Source organism: Toxorhynchites rutilus, chromosome 3 (genome assembly GCF_029784135.1).
Source record: "Toxorhynchites rutilus septentrionalis strain SRP chromosome 3, ASM2978413v1, whole genome shotgun sequence".
Taxonomy (NCBI): Eukaryota; Metazoa; Arthropoda; class Insecta; order Diptera; family Culicidae; genus Toxorhynchites; species Toxorhynchites rutilus.
In genome coordinates this window covers 64,879,817-64,895,362 of record NC_073746.1, presented here as the reverse complement: position 1 = coordinate 64,895,362, position 15,546 = coordinate 64,879,817, and the positions used below count along the sequence as shown (strand labels likewise).

At 38.8% G+C, this 15,546-nt stretch overlaps 2 protein-coding genes across 2 annotated transcripts; both read left to right on the top strand.

The window, feature by feature from the left end:
* The first annotated feature begins 1,760 nt into the window (after nucleotides 1-1,760).
* LOC129778793 (adult cuticle protein 1-like) lies at nucleotides 1,761-2,530 on the top strand. The gene is made up of 2 exons (XM_055785903.1): nucleotides 1,761-1,902; nucleotides 1,974-2,530. Exons 1-2 carry the CDS (start codon nucleotides 1,897-1,899, stop codon nucleotides 2,322-2,324), a joined length of 357 nt encoding a protein of 118 aa, XP_055641878.1. The 5' UTR covers nucleotides 1,761-1,896; the 3' UTR covers nucleotides 2,325-2,530.
* A 10,787-nt stretch (nucleotides 2,531-13,317) lies between these two features.
* On the top strand, nucleotides 13,318-14,103 carry LOC129778548 (adult cuticle protein 1-like). Its single transcript, XM_055785515.1, has 2 exons — nucleotides 13,318-13,472; nucleotides 13,543-14,103. Exons 1-2 carry the CDS (start codon nucleotides 13,467-13,469, stop codon nucleotides 13,894-13,896), a joined length of 360 nt encoding a protein of 119 aa, XP_055641490.1. The 5' UTR covers nucleotides 13,318-13,466; the 3' UTR covers nucleotides 13,897-14,103.
* The last annotated feature ends 1,443 nt before the right edge of the window (nucleotides 14,104-15,546 follow it).

The window sequence follows — 15,546 nt, the reverse complement described above, 5'->3', positions numbered from 1 at the left end:
AATAAGCGCCAGAATCTTCAACAAGTTGTGCAAAGCAATCAGCAATAAAAAAAAAGAAATTAAATCACCAATTACTGCTTGACTATATTCGCCATGGAACTTAGAAACGAGTAGGTCCCACCGAAAAATAGTGCTTGGGTTTTCTCAAATTAAACGATGCGGACTCTTTGAACGAATAGTGCCAATAATATTTCTACATGTTGTCAAAAAATTATGGAAGTGTTCGGAATATCGAACGTTCTATTCAAAAGTCAGAAATTGTTCATCCACTTATGAACAATTGGTGAAATTTACAAGTGTTTTGAAGCGTTTGTAACCAAGAAGCTGAGAGAGTACATAAATATTAAAAGCTTATGTTGGCTTATTATATTTATTTAATTTTTTTTCTTCTAAATAGTGGTATAGTGGGTGTTTAACACTAAGTTTTCTCGTTTCCTCTATGTTGTAACAGTATTAACCCTATTAACCTCGAGGTATTATTTTATACCTCGAACGGTATAAAAATAATTAAACAATACAAAACTGATTATCTTCCTAGAAAGTTTTAACCTTTCCTGGTTCAATTTCTCTAACATCAGCAGCGTGTTTCCGTTAATCAGCTAATCAACTCTAATTTTGCTCGTTCCTTTATCTTTCAATATACTTTCAGCATTTGACAGAAAGGGTATACAGAAATCGCATTTCTTTATACAATTTAACGAATTTTACGATGAGTCAGCGCACTTATGATGACCGAGTTTAAAAACTCCTTGAAATGGGCAGAAACTCCTTTATTTGTTCTGGGTTTCCACGTTTTCCTGCCAGGTGTAGATACCCTGTTTGAAATCGCTTTCTATTTTCATTTTCATTAGGAAATTGAACTTTATATCTTGTAGATAGCAAATAATGAATGAAATAGTTCCGAAATTTAGAAACTTTTGTCAGGAAGTTTACGCATGTTTTGTAAATTTTCCTTTTTCTATCGAAAATGAAACATATTTGGGAGCATAAAAAATTAACGAAAAATTAATTTGATTAATTATTTTCGTTTTGAAAACAAATTTAATAATCAAATTTTAGAGGAAGAGATATGGCATTCGTTTATTTAATTTAACGATTTACGATTTAGAACATATGTTATAGCAAAAATGATTAAAATTATAGCTGAAAAAATATAGAAACATGCATTTGAAACACCTTTCATTGAATTGCGAACGATATAACATGCTGAGACATTGAAACATCTAATAACATCAAAACGGATCCAAATTCTTTATATGAGCCGTAATTTATAAACGGAGATATCATACTAGTAATTATCTGATAAAACTAGTCTGCGTGTTACCAGCCCGTCATAATCAATTAGGATAAAAATAGCAACCGAACCCATTGAAAGTGTGTTTCATTAGTACTCAAAGGAGCAAGGTCAAACAGTGCGCAAGAAAAACAACCACCCTTTCCGTACGCAGACTATGGATTGTGGCCACTCACCACCCTCACTTCCCAGCACATTTCCCCACCCACTGCAATTTTGATACGCTTAGCCCAGACGAATAGGATCTTCGCTTAGATTACACCCACACAACGACAGGTGGGATCGAGAGAATCGATCGCGTTCGGTTCGATGTCTTGAAGAATGAAGCTAATCCACATTAGCATCAGCAGTAACCGTCAATGGTGTGCGAAATAGGGGGCAATTACCATTATTACGTATAATACTTTCGCGCTTCGACCTGCTGGAAGCTGGTGGTCGTGGATTTTCCATTCAGAACGGCGAGTTGGGCGCACTCCACCTGGAAGAGATCGATTCGGTGTTTTAGTATAAAAGCCACTGCCGGGTTTAGATTTAAAGCATAAGCAGTTCAAGTGTTCGAACAACCTCAATCTCACCCATCTCAAAACAACCACTCTTCTAAGATGAAGGTATTTTGTTCTTATCGGTTATATGTCCTAAGTGTTGATGATAATGGAAAATGTGATTTCTTTACTTCCAGTGCGTCATTGCCGCTGTTGTCATTGCCCTCGCCGTTGCTGCGGAAGCCAGCTGGGGACCATGGGGAACCGTCGTGCAGTCTAATGTTCCAGCGTGGCCAGCAGCTCATTGGGCTGGTGCTTACGGAGCGTGGCCAGCTGCCGCTCACTGGGGAGGAGCCCACTGGGGTGGTGCCTGGCCAGCCGCTGCTCATTGGGGAGTTCCAGCTGCCTCGGTTGCTCACCATGCCGGAGTTGTTCCCGGAGCTGTTTCCGTGAATGCCAACCGTGGATCTGTTCATGTCGCTCCACTTGCAGGTCACGCCATCTCTCAGAAGCAGCTTAACCTCGCTCCAGCTCCAGGAACCATCTAAGATACCAAAAAAGAAACGGATTGAACCCACCCCTTATGTCATAACAGGAAACAACAGGATGCTCAACTGACCCAAACGAAAAAAATACGATAAACTACTGCCATGCTTGTAATACCGATACCGAAGTTCTGTGTTGTACGTTTTACTCATCTTCATTAGAGGATATATTTACCGTTGTAAATAAATATGAACTCTCAAAAATTTAACCTATGATGTGTATTCATTTAATTATAGGATGACCGGAGTATAGATCATTGCCGATTATATGGCCCCGTGGTCAAATGATTAGCGTTACACATAACGCGATGGGTGCTTCGAGTTCGATTTTCGTTCCAGTTGGTGAATTTTTGCTGGAGCAATTTATTTCGATTTGCACTGATACACGTGTATTCTTGAACTCGCTGTGTTCTAAAAAACGAGAGGAATAGAAAATCAACATTTGAAATATTATAAATGCTAATGCGCATTGTGTTAGTAATTTCTTGAACCTTTAGCAATTAAATTTAAATGGTGAACCCGTAGAGTCACTCCACGCTAAATCACGCGAGCCCTGCCTCGGCACTGTCCGTTTTTTGAAACTTTGTAATATGGTGTGCCAGCTGCCTAAAATCACAATTTTCAATATCAGTTTGCCAATTTCACTTACGGGAGATAAAAGATTTTACACGCAATTCTAACTGTTTTCAAGACTAAATAAATTAAATGTTAATCATGTTTAAACAAAATTTACACAACAAGAGCTGTAAGGTACAAACTGACCAGCAACATCAATTTGAAAAGTGTCCTGTTTAAAGCCTGAAATAGGCCACTGTTCAATTTAAGTTAAAACAGCTATTTCATCAGGGAGTATCAAAGATTAACTTTTGAGCTATTTTTCAAAAATAAATAACTAAATTTGTTTTTCCGTTGGGGAATTGACTAAAAGTATTATATGTATCGTTAAGTCGCCATTCACCGTGCATTTTCGAAATATGTTCCAATATTTTTTCGAAATAGTGGGAAAATACCCCACTTTTGCATTTATGTTACCAAAAATAGTATAAAAGCTTTGATTTAGGGCATAGTTGCGATCAAAATCCTTTTAAAGTCTCGTTTTGACGTTTTTGTTTGTCTACATCCGAAGCAATTAACTCTCCATTAGCGTCCCTACGAAGAAAAGTGGCAAAAACGTTTTTGAGATTTTAGTGTTTAAAATACTTGTTGTATGGGGTTTTCTCCTGTTTTACCGTACAATCGTAGCTTCATATATGTTTTTTGAGGCTGCGCATCAAATATAGAAGAAAATCGTGTTTACATTGACTTTTCATCAAAACAAAAATGCACGGTGAATGGATCCTTCATAAAACAGAATTCTCCATTCACCGTGCATTGAAATTTCGCAATACATAAACGACAACTTGTCTAATTTTTTTTTTATAGAATGAGCCAATATAAACTCTAAAAGAAGCACTACTCCACAGATGATTTGAAGAAAGCAATCGATTCTGTTCAACGTGGAGTGTCCCGTAGCCACATTGGTTGCGCGTTCGCTTAGTAAGCGATCGATCGTGAGTTCAAAACTCAGGGCCCTCATTGACCATCTTTGTGTTGTTACAGAATAACTACGTCCACGCAACAATCATCAGCGATGGAGATCGATCCACGGTCGAAATAAGATCGATTCTTCCATACTACTTTTTTTTTTTATTAAATCGTTTATTTTTACAGGCTCAGTTAGATAAGTTTAAAGGAGCCAAACTCCTGACTGTATTGTTACAAGTATATATAAACATTTTTCCTTAATTCTAATGTTAATGGTGTAGAAAATCGATTACTCGCGGTCTACTCGAGTTTAGAAGGGTGACATATTTTCTTCAGGAAAAGGACAGGATAAAAGGATATGTTGACAATGTTCACTCTCACATTCACACTCACATTCATTACACTCAATTCTTAAGCCTATCTTATATCTAATATGTTTTTACATTTCACCTTATTCTATTGTTAATGAGAAGGGATTTGATTTCTCGCGAAGGAAAAGGAAAAGGAGAGTATAAGGATATAAGGACAATCAGACACGAAGATCGATAACTTTTAGGAAGACATATATTTGGGACATGTAATCAAGGTCTAAACCAGCCAACACATCTCTCACCGGCACATTGGGCTGCCTTCCTCTAGCCCGAAGAGAGTTTTCTAAATTCGATCTGGCAACAAGATACTCCTCGCCCGACCAAACAACGTGTTCGACGTCGTGGTAACCTTGGCCGCAGGCACAGATATTGCTGTCGGCAAGATCAAAACGAAAGAGTAGCGCGTTTAACGAACAGTGATTGGACATGAGTCGGGAGAAGGTGCGAATAAAGTCCCGACTCAAGTCCAGACTTTTGAACCATGGTTTGAGGCTAACCTTAGGGATAATTGAGTGGAGCCACCGGCCCAATTCATCTTCGTTCCATTTGCGTTGCCAGTTAACGATGGTATTTTTACGAACTAAAGAATAAAATTCATTGAAGGCGATTTGACGCTGATAAATTTCGCCTTCAATTGCACCTACCTTTGCTAATGAGTCAGCCCTCTCATTACCCGGAATGGAGCAATGTGAAGGGACCCAGATAAAGGTAATGACATAACAGCGTCTGGATAAAGCACTCAAAATTTCTCGTATTCTCTCAAGGAAGTACGGCAAGTGCTTTTCCGGCCTCACTGAACGGATAGCTTCGACAGAGCTAAGACTATCCGTTACAATGTAATAGTGTTCAACAGGTCGTGAGGCGACGCTGTCCAGCGCCCAATGTATTGCTGCCAATTCAGCAATATACACTGAGCTAGAAAATTCGTTGAACACTCCAAATCCTGTGAACTCATTCATAGAGGACCCATCAGTGAAGTACATATTATCACAATTGATACGCCCATACTTTGCATTGAAGATCGTAGGAACGATCCCCGATCGATGATAATCTGGAATTCCATGGATTTTCTCCTTCATGAACAGATAAAAAAATACAGAGGAATTGATGTAGTCAGGAAAACAAACACGGTTGGGAATATACAAAGAAGGATCAACCTGCATGGAGATGAATTCATGATATGAAGTCATGAATCCAGAATGAAAATTTAGTCCGATCAGCTGCTCAAAATTTCCGATCACCAATGGGTTCATAACCTTACACCGGATGAGGAACCGAAGAGATATTAAATTGAAGCGATCTTTTATTGGGAGTACGCCTGCCAAAACCTCGAGGCTCATGGTATGCGTTGAGGGCATACATCCCAACGCAATACGGAGACAAAGATACTGAATTCGCTCGAGTTTAATGAGGTGTGTTTTGGCAGCTGATTGAAAACAGAAACTGCCATACTCCATCACTGAGAGAATAGTTGTTCGATACAACATTATAAGATCTTCGGGATGGGCTCCCCACCATGTGCCGGTAATTGTACGGAGAAAGTTTATTCTTTGTTGGCATTTTTTACTCAGATACCTAATATGGGCCCCCCAAGTACATTTGGAGTCGAACCAGACCCCAAGATACTTGAATGACATAGCATGAGTGATCGGTTTACCCAAAAGTTGAAGTTTTGGTTTTGCTGGTCTATGCTTCCTTGAAAAAACCACCATCTCTGTTTTCTCCGTGGAGAATTCGATCCCTAGCCCAATGGCCCAGGTTGAAAAATTGTTCAAAGTATCTTGTAAGGGTCCTTGCAGGTCGGATTCGTTTGATCCTACGACCGACACCACTCCATCATCTGCAAGTTGTCTTAGGCTGCAATTTTGTGTAAGGCAATTGTCGATGTCGCTTACATAGAAGTTGTACAAAAGGGGGCTTAAACATGAGCCGAATCTCCGTGAGAAAAGTTCAAATGTTTCTCACAAAGCAAGTTATACATATTATTCAATAGAGGCGGCAGACCCATCCATACAACTGCTCTGCAAGAAACATCGGGCTGCTGTTCTATAAATAACTCAACAATGATCAACAACTGTCACCGCTGTCCGGTCTAACTGGATAATGGAAGAACAGATAGAAAACTCTTACGCCTAAATGGCTACTGTGTAAAAGTGTACCATATGCAATTATATAGAAGGGAATACTCTAACGCCGAAAAATGGCAACTGTGAAAAAAAAAGGGAAGTGTCGATGAGATCCGCGAGCCGGGAATTCAACATTCCGGTACAGACGATTTGCAACAAGCTTCAATACAAATATCCTCCCGGGTCAGAACATGTAAACGGAAGATTTTGGAGTGGATTGAAAATTCTGCTCGTTATGGTCTTCCAATTACAATTAAAAGGCTCCGGATCTGTGTGGGATAATGTGGGCGCCTTATGAAGTTGAAAACTCTATTCAACTTCAACCCTGGATCCTTGGGGAAAAATCAAAAGTTCATCGAAAGACATCCTCAAGTCTCCGCCAGTAACAAAGCGTCAACTAAGGAATTGGTTCCAGGGAGTGCATAAGCAATTGCTGGCTCACCAAAGTTTGGATGGATTTCGTATTGAGACAATATTCCACGATTAGTTATAACAGAATTGAATTTGATACTCCTTTAAATAAATGTCATACATTATTTTTTTCACAAATAAATTCTACGACTAAATATAAACTATAAACCATAAACTTCATTTGATGATTTTACCTTTCCTAATGGAACTAGGATAAAAACTCTCAATGTTCGGTGAATGGAGCCCTAGGTGCACGGTTAATGGCGACATAAAACGGTGATAAGCGACAATAAGATGTTCCGGAAAATTGTTCAAAGCAACTTATTTTTGATCAGAATCCTTAAATGTCTTATTTTTCTGATAATTTTTATGCGAGGAGAAAGCATTCTATGGTATCTGTAAGTGCGATTAGCATTTTGTTATTACATCAAAGACTAAAATTACACAAAATTTTAAAATTAAAAGCACGGTGAATGGCGACTTAACGGTATATGGATTGTAATATTGATCGTATGGTTCTAAATAAAAAAGTTACTAATATTATCTCCAAAATTTTTCAAAATTTTTGCTGGGAGATATTAAAAAAAAAATCAGATTTTTGACGGCTTCATAAGATTGGAGATAACATGTTCTGAATCCCGATATGATCTCTTTTTTTTGAAAAAGTGTAATTTAGAAATAGAAATTTGAATACAATGCTGCATAAATAATTGTATTCCAGTTCATTTCCTAAGGCTAGCAGGTCCGGAGATATTAACAATTTGATAGATACAGTAAAACCTGTTTTTATGTGTTTTTTTTTGTGCGGTTTTCTGTTCTTGTGCGGTTTTTTTTTGCGATTTTGTTTTGTGCGGTATATGAAAAGAAGCTTATTTGACGAAGTTATCGTCCAGTTAGTTTTTTTTTTCGATGGTTTATATGCATTTCAGTGCGAAAAAAGCATATTTGCGTCTCAATTTTCCACTTCTGAAATCATTCACCTCCTTCCATCAAATACTCAAATAATAAAAGTTTTTCTAAGTTTCTGCATGACATGATTTCTAACAGCAACACGTTTTGACATGCAGCTTAAAGCTCAAACAGCCACGCGCAACCGAAAAGGCAAACTGTCCCATCGCAAAGCATGGAAACAAAAGGAAATTGAACGGTGAACGGCGTGAATTTGAGTTATTTTCTTGGGGGAAACTTTTTTTATGCGGTCCCTATCTACCGCACAAAAAAAGTTTTTTTTTTCAAAATGAGTACCGAACACGACTTTTTAAAGCTAGTGAAGTTTTGCACGATTTTTTGTGCGGTCCCTATCCCCCGCACAGAAAAAGGTTTGCCTGTATAATACAGATAAAATATTATAGAAAAATCCTAAAAACGAATTTCCAAACATTATGTTTCGTTGGATTATTCTGGATACGCCATCAAAAATAAAAATAGTTTCGACTGAAATTAATCAATAATAGAGCCAAATTGCATTTTGACTAGTCACTATTTACTTTCTATATGTATTTTTTAATAAAATCAGTATCCCTTCAGATTGAACAGTTATTTTCATAACAACTTCAATAATTTAAAACTACGAATAATCAATTGATTAAACTGGATTATGTAACCAAAAAGAATCAATCCTATTATTAGTGATTCTATACCAATACAATTCTACATGGGCTGAAAAATCCAGGGAAGTTTGAACAGATGGTGCCACTAAAAATGAACAAGATTTATTTTGAGAGGTTCATCTGCTTATGTCATTTAGCTTATGTGTGAAGTTTCATGACATTTCGTTTATTTGTTAACAAACTACAGTTGTGTCTTTACCTGAACAATCGTATAGAAAATGGAAAAAGAGGAATCTCGTATTTTGATCAAACATTGTTTTTTGATGGGAAAAAAACCTGAACAATGAATGCAGTGGTTGACGAAATATTATTCCACTTGTGCTCCTTCGAGAACAACAATTTATCGGTGGTTTAGCGAATTGGAAATGGGCGGTATAAGCACCGCAGATGCACCTCGCTCTGGAAGCCCAAAAGAGGCTACGAATCCAGAAATCGTAAAACAAGTGCATCGACTCGTTTTGGTAACTCGCTATACCAAGTGTATTGCCTTCGAAGGAAACAAGGTTGAGGAATAAATACAGCTTTGCCCCAAAAAAACGATTGTTTTCATCAAAGATCCCGGGACTTTTCAGCCCATGTAGTAAGTGATACACGAAGACAGTTCAGACATCGATTTTATCCGGGTTGACGAGGTGATTTGGACTGTCCGTGGAGTGGAGTAAGGGGAAATGGGCATCGATAATGTCTGCGTGGACATGTTAAAAATACTAGGTTGGGGAAAAAGATATCCATTCTTTTTTCGCGAAATTCAAATCGTTATTGAGGGGCTTAGAATGCAAGGGATGCAAGTGACTTGATCGATTTCTCTTCATCAACTTTTTATTTAGTTAATAACTCGACTGCAAAAACGTTCCAAATTAAGTTTGCTATAGAATACGATAGATGAGGTTGTGATCTATCTTCCACATTGTCAAATACAGCTGGGAATGTATTTGCATCGAAGTTATGACCAAAAGAGAGTGTCGATGTAGAGAAATCGATCAAATCACTTACACCTCTTTCATTCGAAGTTCCTCTATTAAAAAGGGTATTCTAGTGTAGAGACACGCATTTCGAACGTTTTTATGAGCTCCGTTAAAATAAAACAAAGAATATTTTTAGTATACATTTTATCATTATATGTTCATCTATCTTTTAACAATAAAACAAAAATCAAACGGAGAAAAAATACTCATAACTAGAATAGTTAAGAGCTGATGAAGTGAGAAGGTTAAAAAAAAAGTTGTGCCATGGCGTACACGATTCTAGCCTTTCTGTTTATCTGAAACTAAAAAAATCAAACAGATTCTGAATCAGTAAAGATGCCGCTATCGCATGAAACTCGGACAAGTCAAAAACATATTTTTTGACAAAATGGCGGCTGTTTGAAAAACAAAATGCGGTTTAAAACGTTTTTTCTTACATTTCCCGATTTTTTAAAAATAGTAAAACTTATAAAATATCGCATTCCAGATGTTTATGCGAAAGAGAGATGCATGCAGATTGTATTCATATGAATTCGACATGAATCGGTTCAGTACAACTTGAGATATCTTGTACGCCAGTTTGAAAAAACTATTTCCGAGAAAGTTTATTGAAGTTTATTGTTATGGTCGCACCCGGTTAGATACCGCATCAATGGTTATAGCTCGGTAAATAATACTATTTTCGATATGTACTTTCTATGGCATATTCCTGAATGAGTAAGCTTCAGAAATATGAAGAAAAAAAAATTTGATTTTTTTCAAATTTCTAGACTAGAATACTCCCTTAATATGTTTCAGATAGTCCCATTTGGATCAAATATACACCTTTTTGTTGTAAATATGGTTGCCATTCTACAGGAAGTTTCATAATACCTTTCTCATAGAAGTATTGGTCTTCATTGGTGAATGATTCTAGCAATAGATTTGATCCCAATTTTTTATCACTCAGGAATTTTGCAATGTGAGAAAAATGCGGTAATCGCTTGGTGCCAGGTCTGGACTATATGGTGGATGCATTAAAACATCCCAATCAAGCTCCCGGAGTTGTGTGACCTTGCGTTGTCCTGATGGAACACAACTTATCTTCTGTTGGCGAATTCTGGACGCTTCTGGTCAATCGCTAGCTTCAAACAGTCCATTTGTTGACAGTAGAGATCTGATCTGATCACCATTCACAATTTCAGCGGTCTGGTTTGTATTTGTCCCTCTATAAAAGAGAAATCGTAAAATGTACCGAATTTTCTCTGTGTTATCTTCCATTGTTAACACCCTGTAACTCAGAACTGAATGGAACAAACAAAAAACAGCGAAAGAAATGTTTCTTTTATAACGAGCCTAAACTTGAAATGGTATGATGGATATTAAGCGAGACATCGATCACTAAAGCCAGCTACAGATAAAGAATGGATTACTTTGTCTTCAACCTAATATATTACATATTAGTGCCCCAACAGTTCGTAAATGATTGAAACAAATCAAATCTTCAAACCTACAAACCTTCTGTTTCAGAAAAGAGTTCACCTCGCCCCAGCCACGTGTTGGATAGTGCTTTGTTAATATGCGCTTGCTCTAAACGATGGGGTGCATCCCATGAAGTTCCTTTTGCTTCCACGACGTTATTTTTTCTTCTGTAGTTTGCAAATTGCAGCTTAGCTCATATTGCTCCTGCGCCAGATGCAGGGCACTGAAACCGTGGTCCGCCTCACAAACAGCGCGATAGATACCGTGACGGGTCTGACTTTCTACGAAGTATCTCCGCAACTGACATCAAAGCGCAAAGCGCTTTGATGTCAATGACACCTCTTCCTCCTTCAACGCGTGGCAAGGTGAATCTCTCTATGGACGACTTTGGATGGTACATGCGGTGCTTAGTGAACGCTCCTCTCATTGCTCTCTCGATTGCCTCTAAATCTGTTTTCGTCCACTGCAGCACCCCGAAACTGTACGTGAGTAAAGGAACGGCAAACGTATTGACGGCTTTGATCTTTTTGCCGCCACAGGTATGTTTTTAAAACCAGGTTTATTCTGATCAAGAATTGTTCCTGGAGATCCTTCTTGATTTGATTTTTGTGTGACAAATCCCTTTCAGTTGCAGAAATCCCAGGTACTCGCCTTCCACCAAATCTTGAATCACTTCACTCTCGTTAATGCGGAATCCTCCAGTCTCCACTAATCGTCCACGCTGGAGCTGTACTGTACTGTACTGCAAACAGTTTCAAGTCGTCCATATAGAAGGTATGGTTTACTTTCGTCGTTCTATTTATATGGCAGCCATGGCTGCTTCGATTGAGTGCTCTGCTCAAGGGGTTCATCGCATGGCAAAATCACAAAGGACTGAATGTGTCACCTTGGAATATTCCCCTGGATCTCAACATAGTTGTTCCGTCGGTGATTCTAAGCGAAGTGCTCCAGTTTCCCATTGCGTGTTCCATAAAACTGTTGAAGCCATCATGTATCTTGAACATTTTCAGTACCTTTATCAAGTACGTATGCGGTACTGAGTCGTATGCTTTTTTATAGTCAATGTACGCCATACTTAGGTTCCTTTTGTTTCGGCTTGCTTGTCCGACGATGATTGCATTGATATCGAATTGATCTTTGCAGCCCCGCGTGTTTTGTTTACAGCCTTTCTGTTCTTATGGTCATATTTCATTCACATCGCAATGGTTTACAAACTTTCTGTTATTTACCGACGTAAGAAGCTTGTACAGGCTCGTTAGACATGTTATTGGTTTGTATTTCGCCGCATTCGCTGTGTCTTGATCCTTCGGCATCAGATGAGGTTTCCCCTGGTCCCGAACTCCGTTGTTGTTTGGGGATTTTCTAGTACCTTATTGAAGCACTCTGCCATTCACCCATGAGTTGAAGAAATTTTTTTTGCACCAGGAATTGTGCACAAAATCTGGTCCTAGCACAGCCCAATTCGTGGCAAATCGAATGGCTTCGTTGATATCATGGCCGGTTACCGCAACGGCAGGCATTGCTTCTAGTTCGTTTCCATATTCCTCTTCCTCTGCTAGCCACATCCTGTTACTTCGGTGTTGAATAGGGCTCTCCCATAAGCTTGACCAAAACTGGGTAACTTCGTCAATCTCAGGAAGACCACCATCGTAATTACTTCGTTTCTTTGTGATGCGGCTGTAGAACTCCCTTTCGTTCATACTGAACATACGATTGTCCGCATGCCTTTTCGTACATTCCGTATAACGTCTCAACCTTTTTGATAGAGCACTCAACCGTTGTACATGGGTGTCGAGGATCTCAATGATGCGGTTTTCATTAAGATCAGAGAGCTCTGCCGGCTTAACAATTTCAGCAACTCCACGAATCAGCTTTCACGATCGACTTCCCCTCTTGTACTGTGTTTGTGTTTCTTTTGTATGGCGGCGCTTGAAGTAATGTAAGATTGGAAAAAACATATTTTTTGAACTTTTGAGTTTTTTGATCGGTAATAATCAAAATTACACAAATGGATTTAGTCAAAAAAAAAATTTGTACAGCTTGTTTGCTAATGGATTAAACAATCAAAACGCGAAAGCATATTATCAGATCGGACAGAAATATGAATTTATATTGACAAAACTATGTCTCTGCTTCGAGAGTGTGGAAATGAATGGAGATAGGAAAAATCAGTCGGAACCATTGAAAATCCGCTCGAAGGAGCAATGTCAAACAATATTCAAGAAAAACAAACACCCTTTCCGTACGCAGAATACGAAATTGTGATCACTCACCGCCTTCGCTCCCCATTCGTCTCCCCACCCTCTGCTTCTAAGCAGTGTTTGGTTCGGGCAAATAGGATTCTCGTTGGAACCCACACCTACATAACCATCGTGAACAGGTGGGATCGAGAGAAACGATCGCGTTCGGTTCAATGTCTTGAAGAATGCAACAAATCCATATAGCAGCAGCGGCAAATGGTGTGCGAAATGGAGGGCATACTTTCGCGCTGCGGACCGCTGGAGGCTGGTTCTCGGAGCTTTCCAATCCAATTGGTTAGATTGTTGCACTTCACTCTGGAAGAGAACGATTCGGTGTTCTAGTATAAAAGCCACTGCCGGGTGCTGAATCAAATCATAACAAGTGTATCAATAGCTTATACCTCATCCCTCCCAACTCAACATATCAATCTTCGAAAATGAAGGTATTTTGTTCTTATCGGAATGGTGAAACGTTCAGGTGATAACGGTGAAATGTGTTTCCTTTACTTTTAGTGCGTCATTGCCGCTGTTGTCATTGCCCTTGCCGTTGCTACGGAAGCCAGCTGGGGACCATGGGGAACCGTCGTGCAGTCTAATGTTCCAGCGTGGCCAGCAGCTCACTGGGCTGGTGCTTACGGAGCATGGCCAGCTGCCGCTCACTGGGACGGAGCCGCCCACTGGGGTGGAGCTTGGCCTGTTGCTGCTCACTGGGGTGTTCCAGCTGCTTCGGTTGCTCACCATGCCGGAGTTGTTCCCGGTGCAGTCTCTGTGAACGCTAACCGTGGCTCTGTCCATGTTGCTCCACTCGCAGGTCATGCCATCTCCCAGAAACAGCTCAACCTTGCTCCAGCTCCAGGAACCATCTAAGTTACCAAAACAAACGGATTGAACCCACCTCTTATGTTACAACAGGAAACAACAGGATACTCAACTGACCCAAACGAAAACAAAATGCGATAAACTACTACAATGCTCGTGATACCGATACCGAAGTTCTGTGTTGGACGTTTAACTCATTATCATTAGAGGATATATTTACCGTTGTAAATAAAAATAAACTCTCGAAAGCTTAAACGTTTGATTAATTTGATGAAGCGATGGCCGAAGAAAAATTATTGATTTATCTAGACTTTTACAGTTCATGACTCGAATACACATGCAATACTTTCAATAGGCTGCCAACGTTTATTTAGTGTCTATTTTGCTCAAGCTGGCGGACTGATCACTATCGATTTTCAATTTAAAACTGACACTATACTCTCAAGCTCAATCTAATCTTATTTGTATAATATATTTTATAAAAGAACATAGGAAGGACAATTTCATGGCGAACATACCATGATAAGTAATTAATGAAATAAATAATTGACATTGTCTAATGCCAGAAATATCCAGAATATGTGGTAAAACCGACACTCCAAGGATTTCCACATATTTCCACGACCTGCCAAGTTTTTTTTGTGTTTTTGATTAAATGAACTGAAGTACGAGTAAGATCGACACCCTGTTGGGGTGAAACCGACAAGATCGGCGCTTTGAGAAAAACATATGAAAAAATGGTTACAACAATTTCTGAGCACAAAGGGTATACGACCATATCCCATGTGGACACTTTGAGAGGGGGAGAAGAATGGTTGCAAATGATAACGCTGTTGGATTGAAAAGATTTTGAATCTGTTACAAAAGGGCATCCGTATCATTGTAAGTAACATGATACCACATCGTACTTTTCTTGCATACACGCATTTTTTTACCGTCAACGGAGTCCGACAAGGAAGGCCTACATGATTCACTTAGTTTTTTGTTGTTTTTCTAAATGTTTTCGGATTAATTTATTTTATTTTTCATTAGCTCACCCGGCAAACTTTGTCCCGCCCAAAATTTATTTTTCGTTATCATGTTCACTTTTTCTTACTAAGCACATGTTCATGGGTTTAATCGCAAAACTGTTCATTGATTGATATTCCAATCTACCATTTAAAATTATTTTTTAGTATAAAATGTTTCTCCGTTACATGGAATAAATGTTTGATACAGAAAATATGATAGAATGAAGATAGCACTAAATCGGACAATTCCTTTCTCGAGTTTTGCTCTTATCAACACATTTGGCGATCCATTTTTATTTATTTAGATAGGAGAAGATATAGGAGTGCGATTTATCACATTAAAATCCATTTCCACGAAGATCAATTTCGTTACCGCAAACATCAAATGGACTAACAACGCTTGTCAATATGTAATTGTAGAACACATGCACATGCGAACACATGTAGAACACACAATTTTTTGAGTTTTACCATTTTACTTCAGAGTTTTTCGAAAATTTTCAATTGTCATGTTTGGTTGGAATATGTGCATTAGTTTTATGGGACCCCCTTTCCTTTTCAGAGGAAGAAGGGTTGTCATACCATCATTCCTTTAGCAAGAGGAGGGGGGGGGGGTGGAGTGTCTAACCACCATAGAAACATGATGAACCATGTCTTTACACCCACAACGTTTCACTGCTATCTGAGA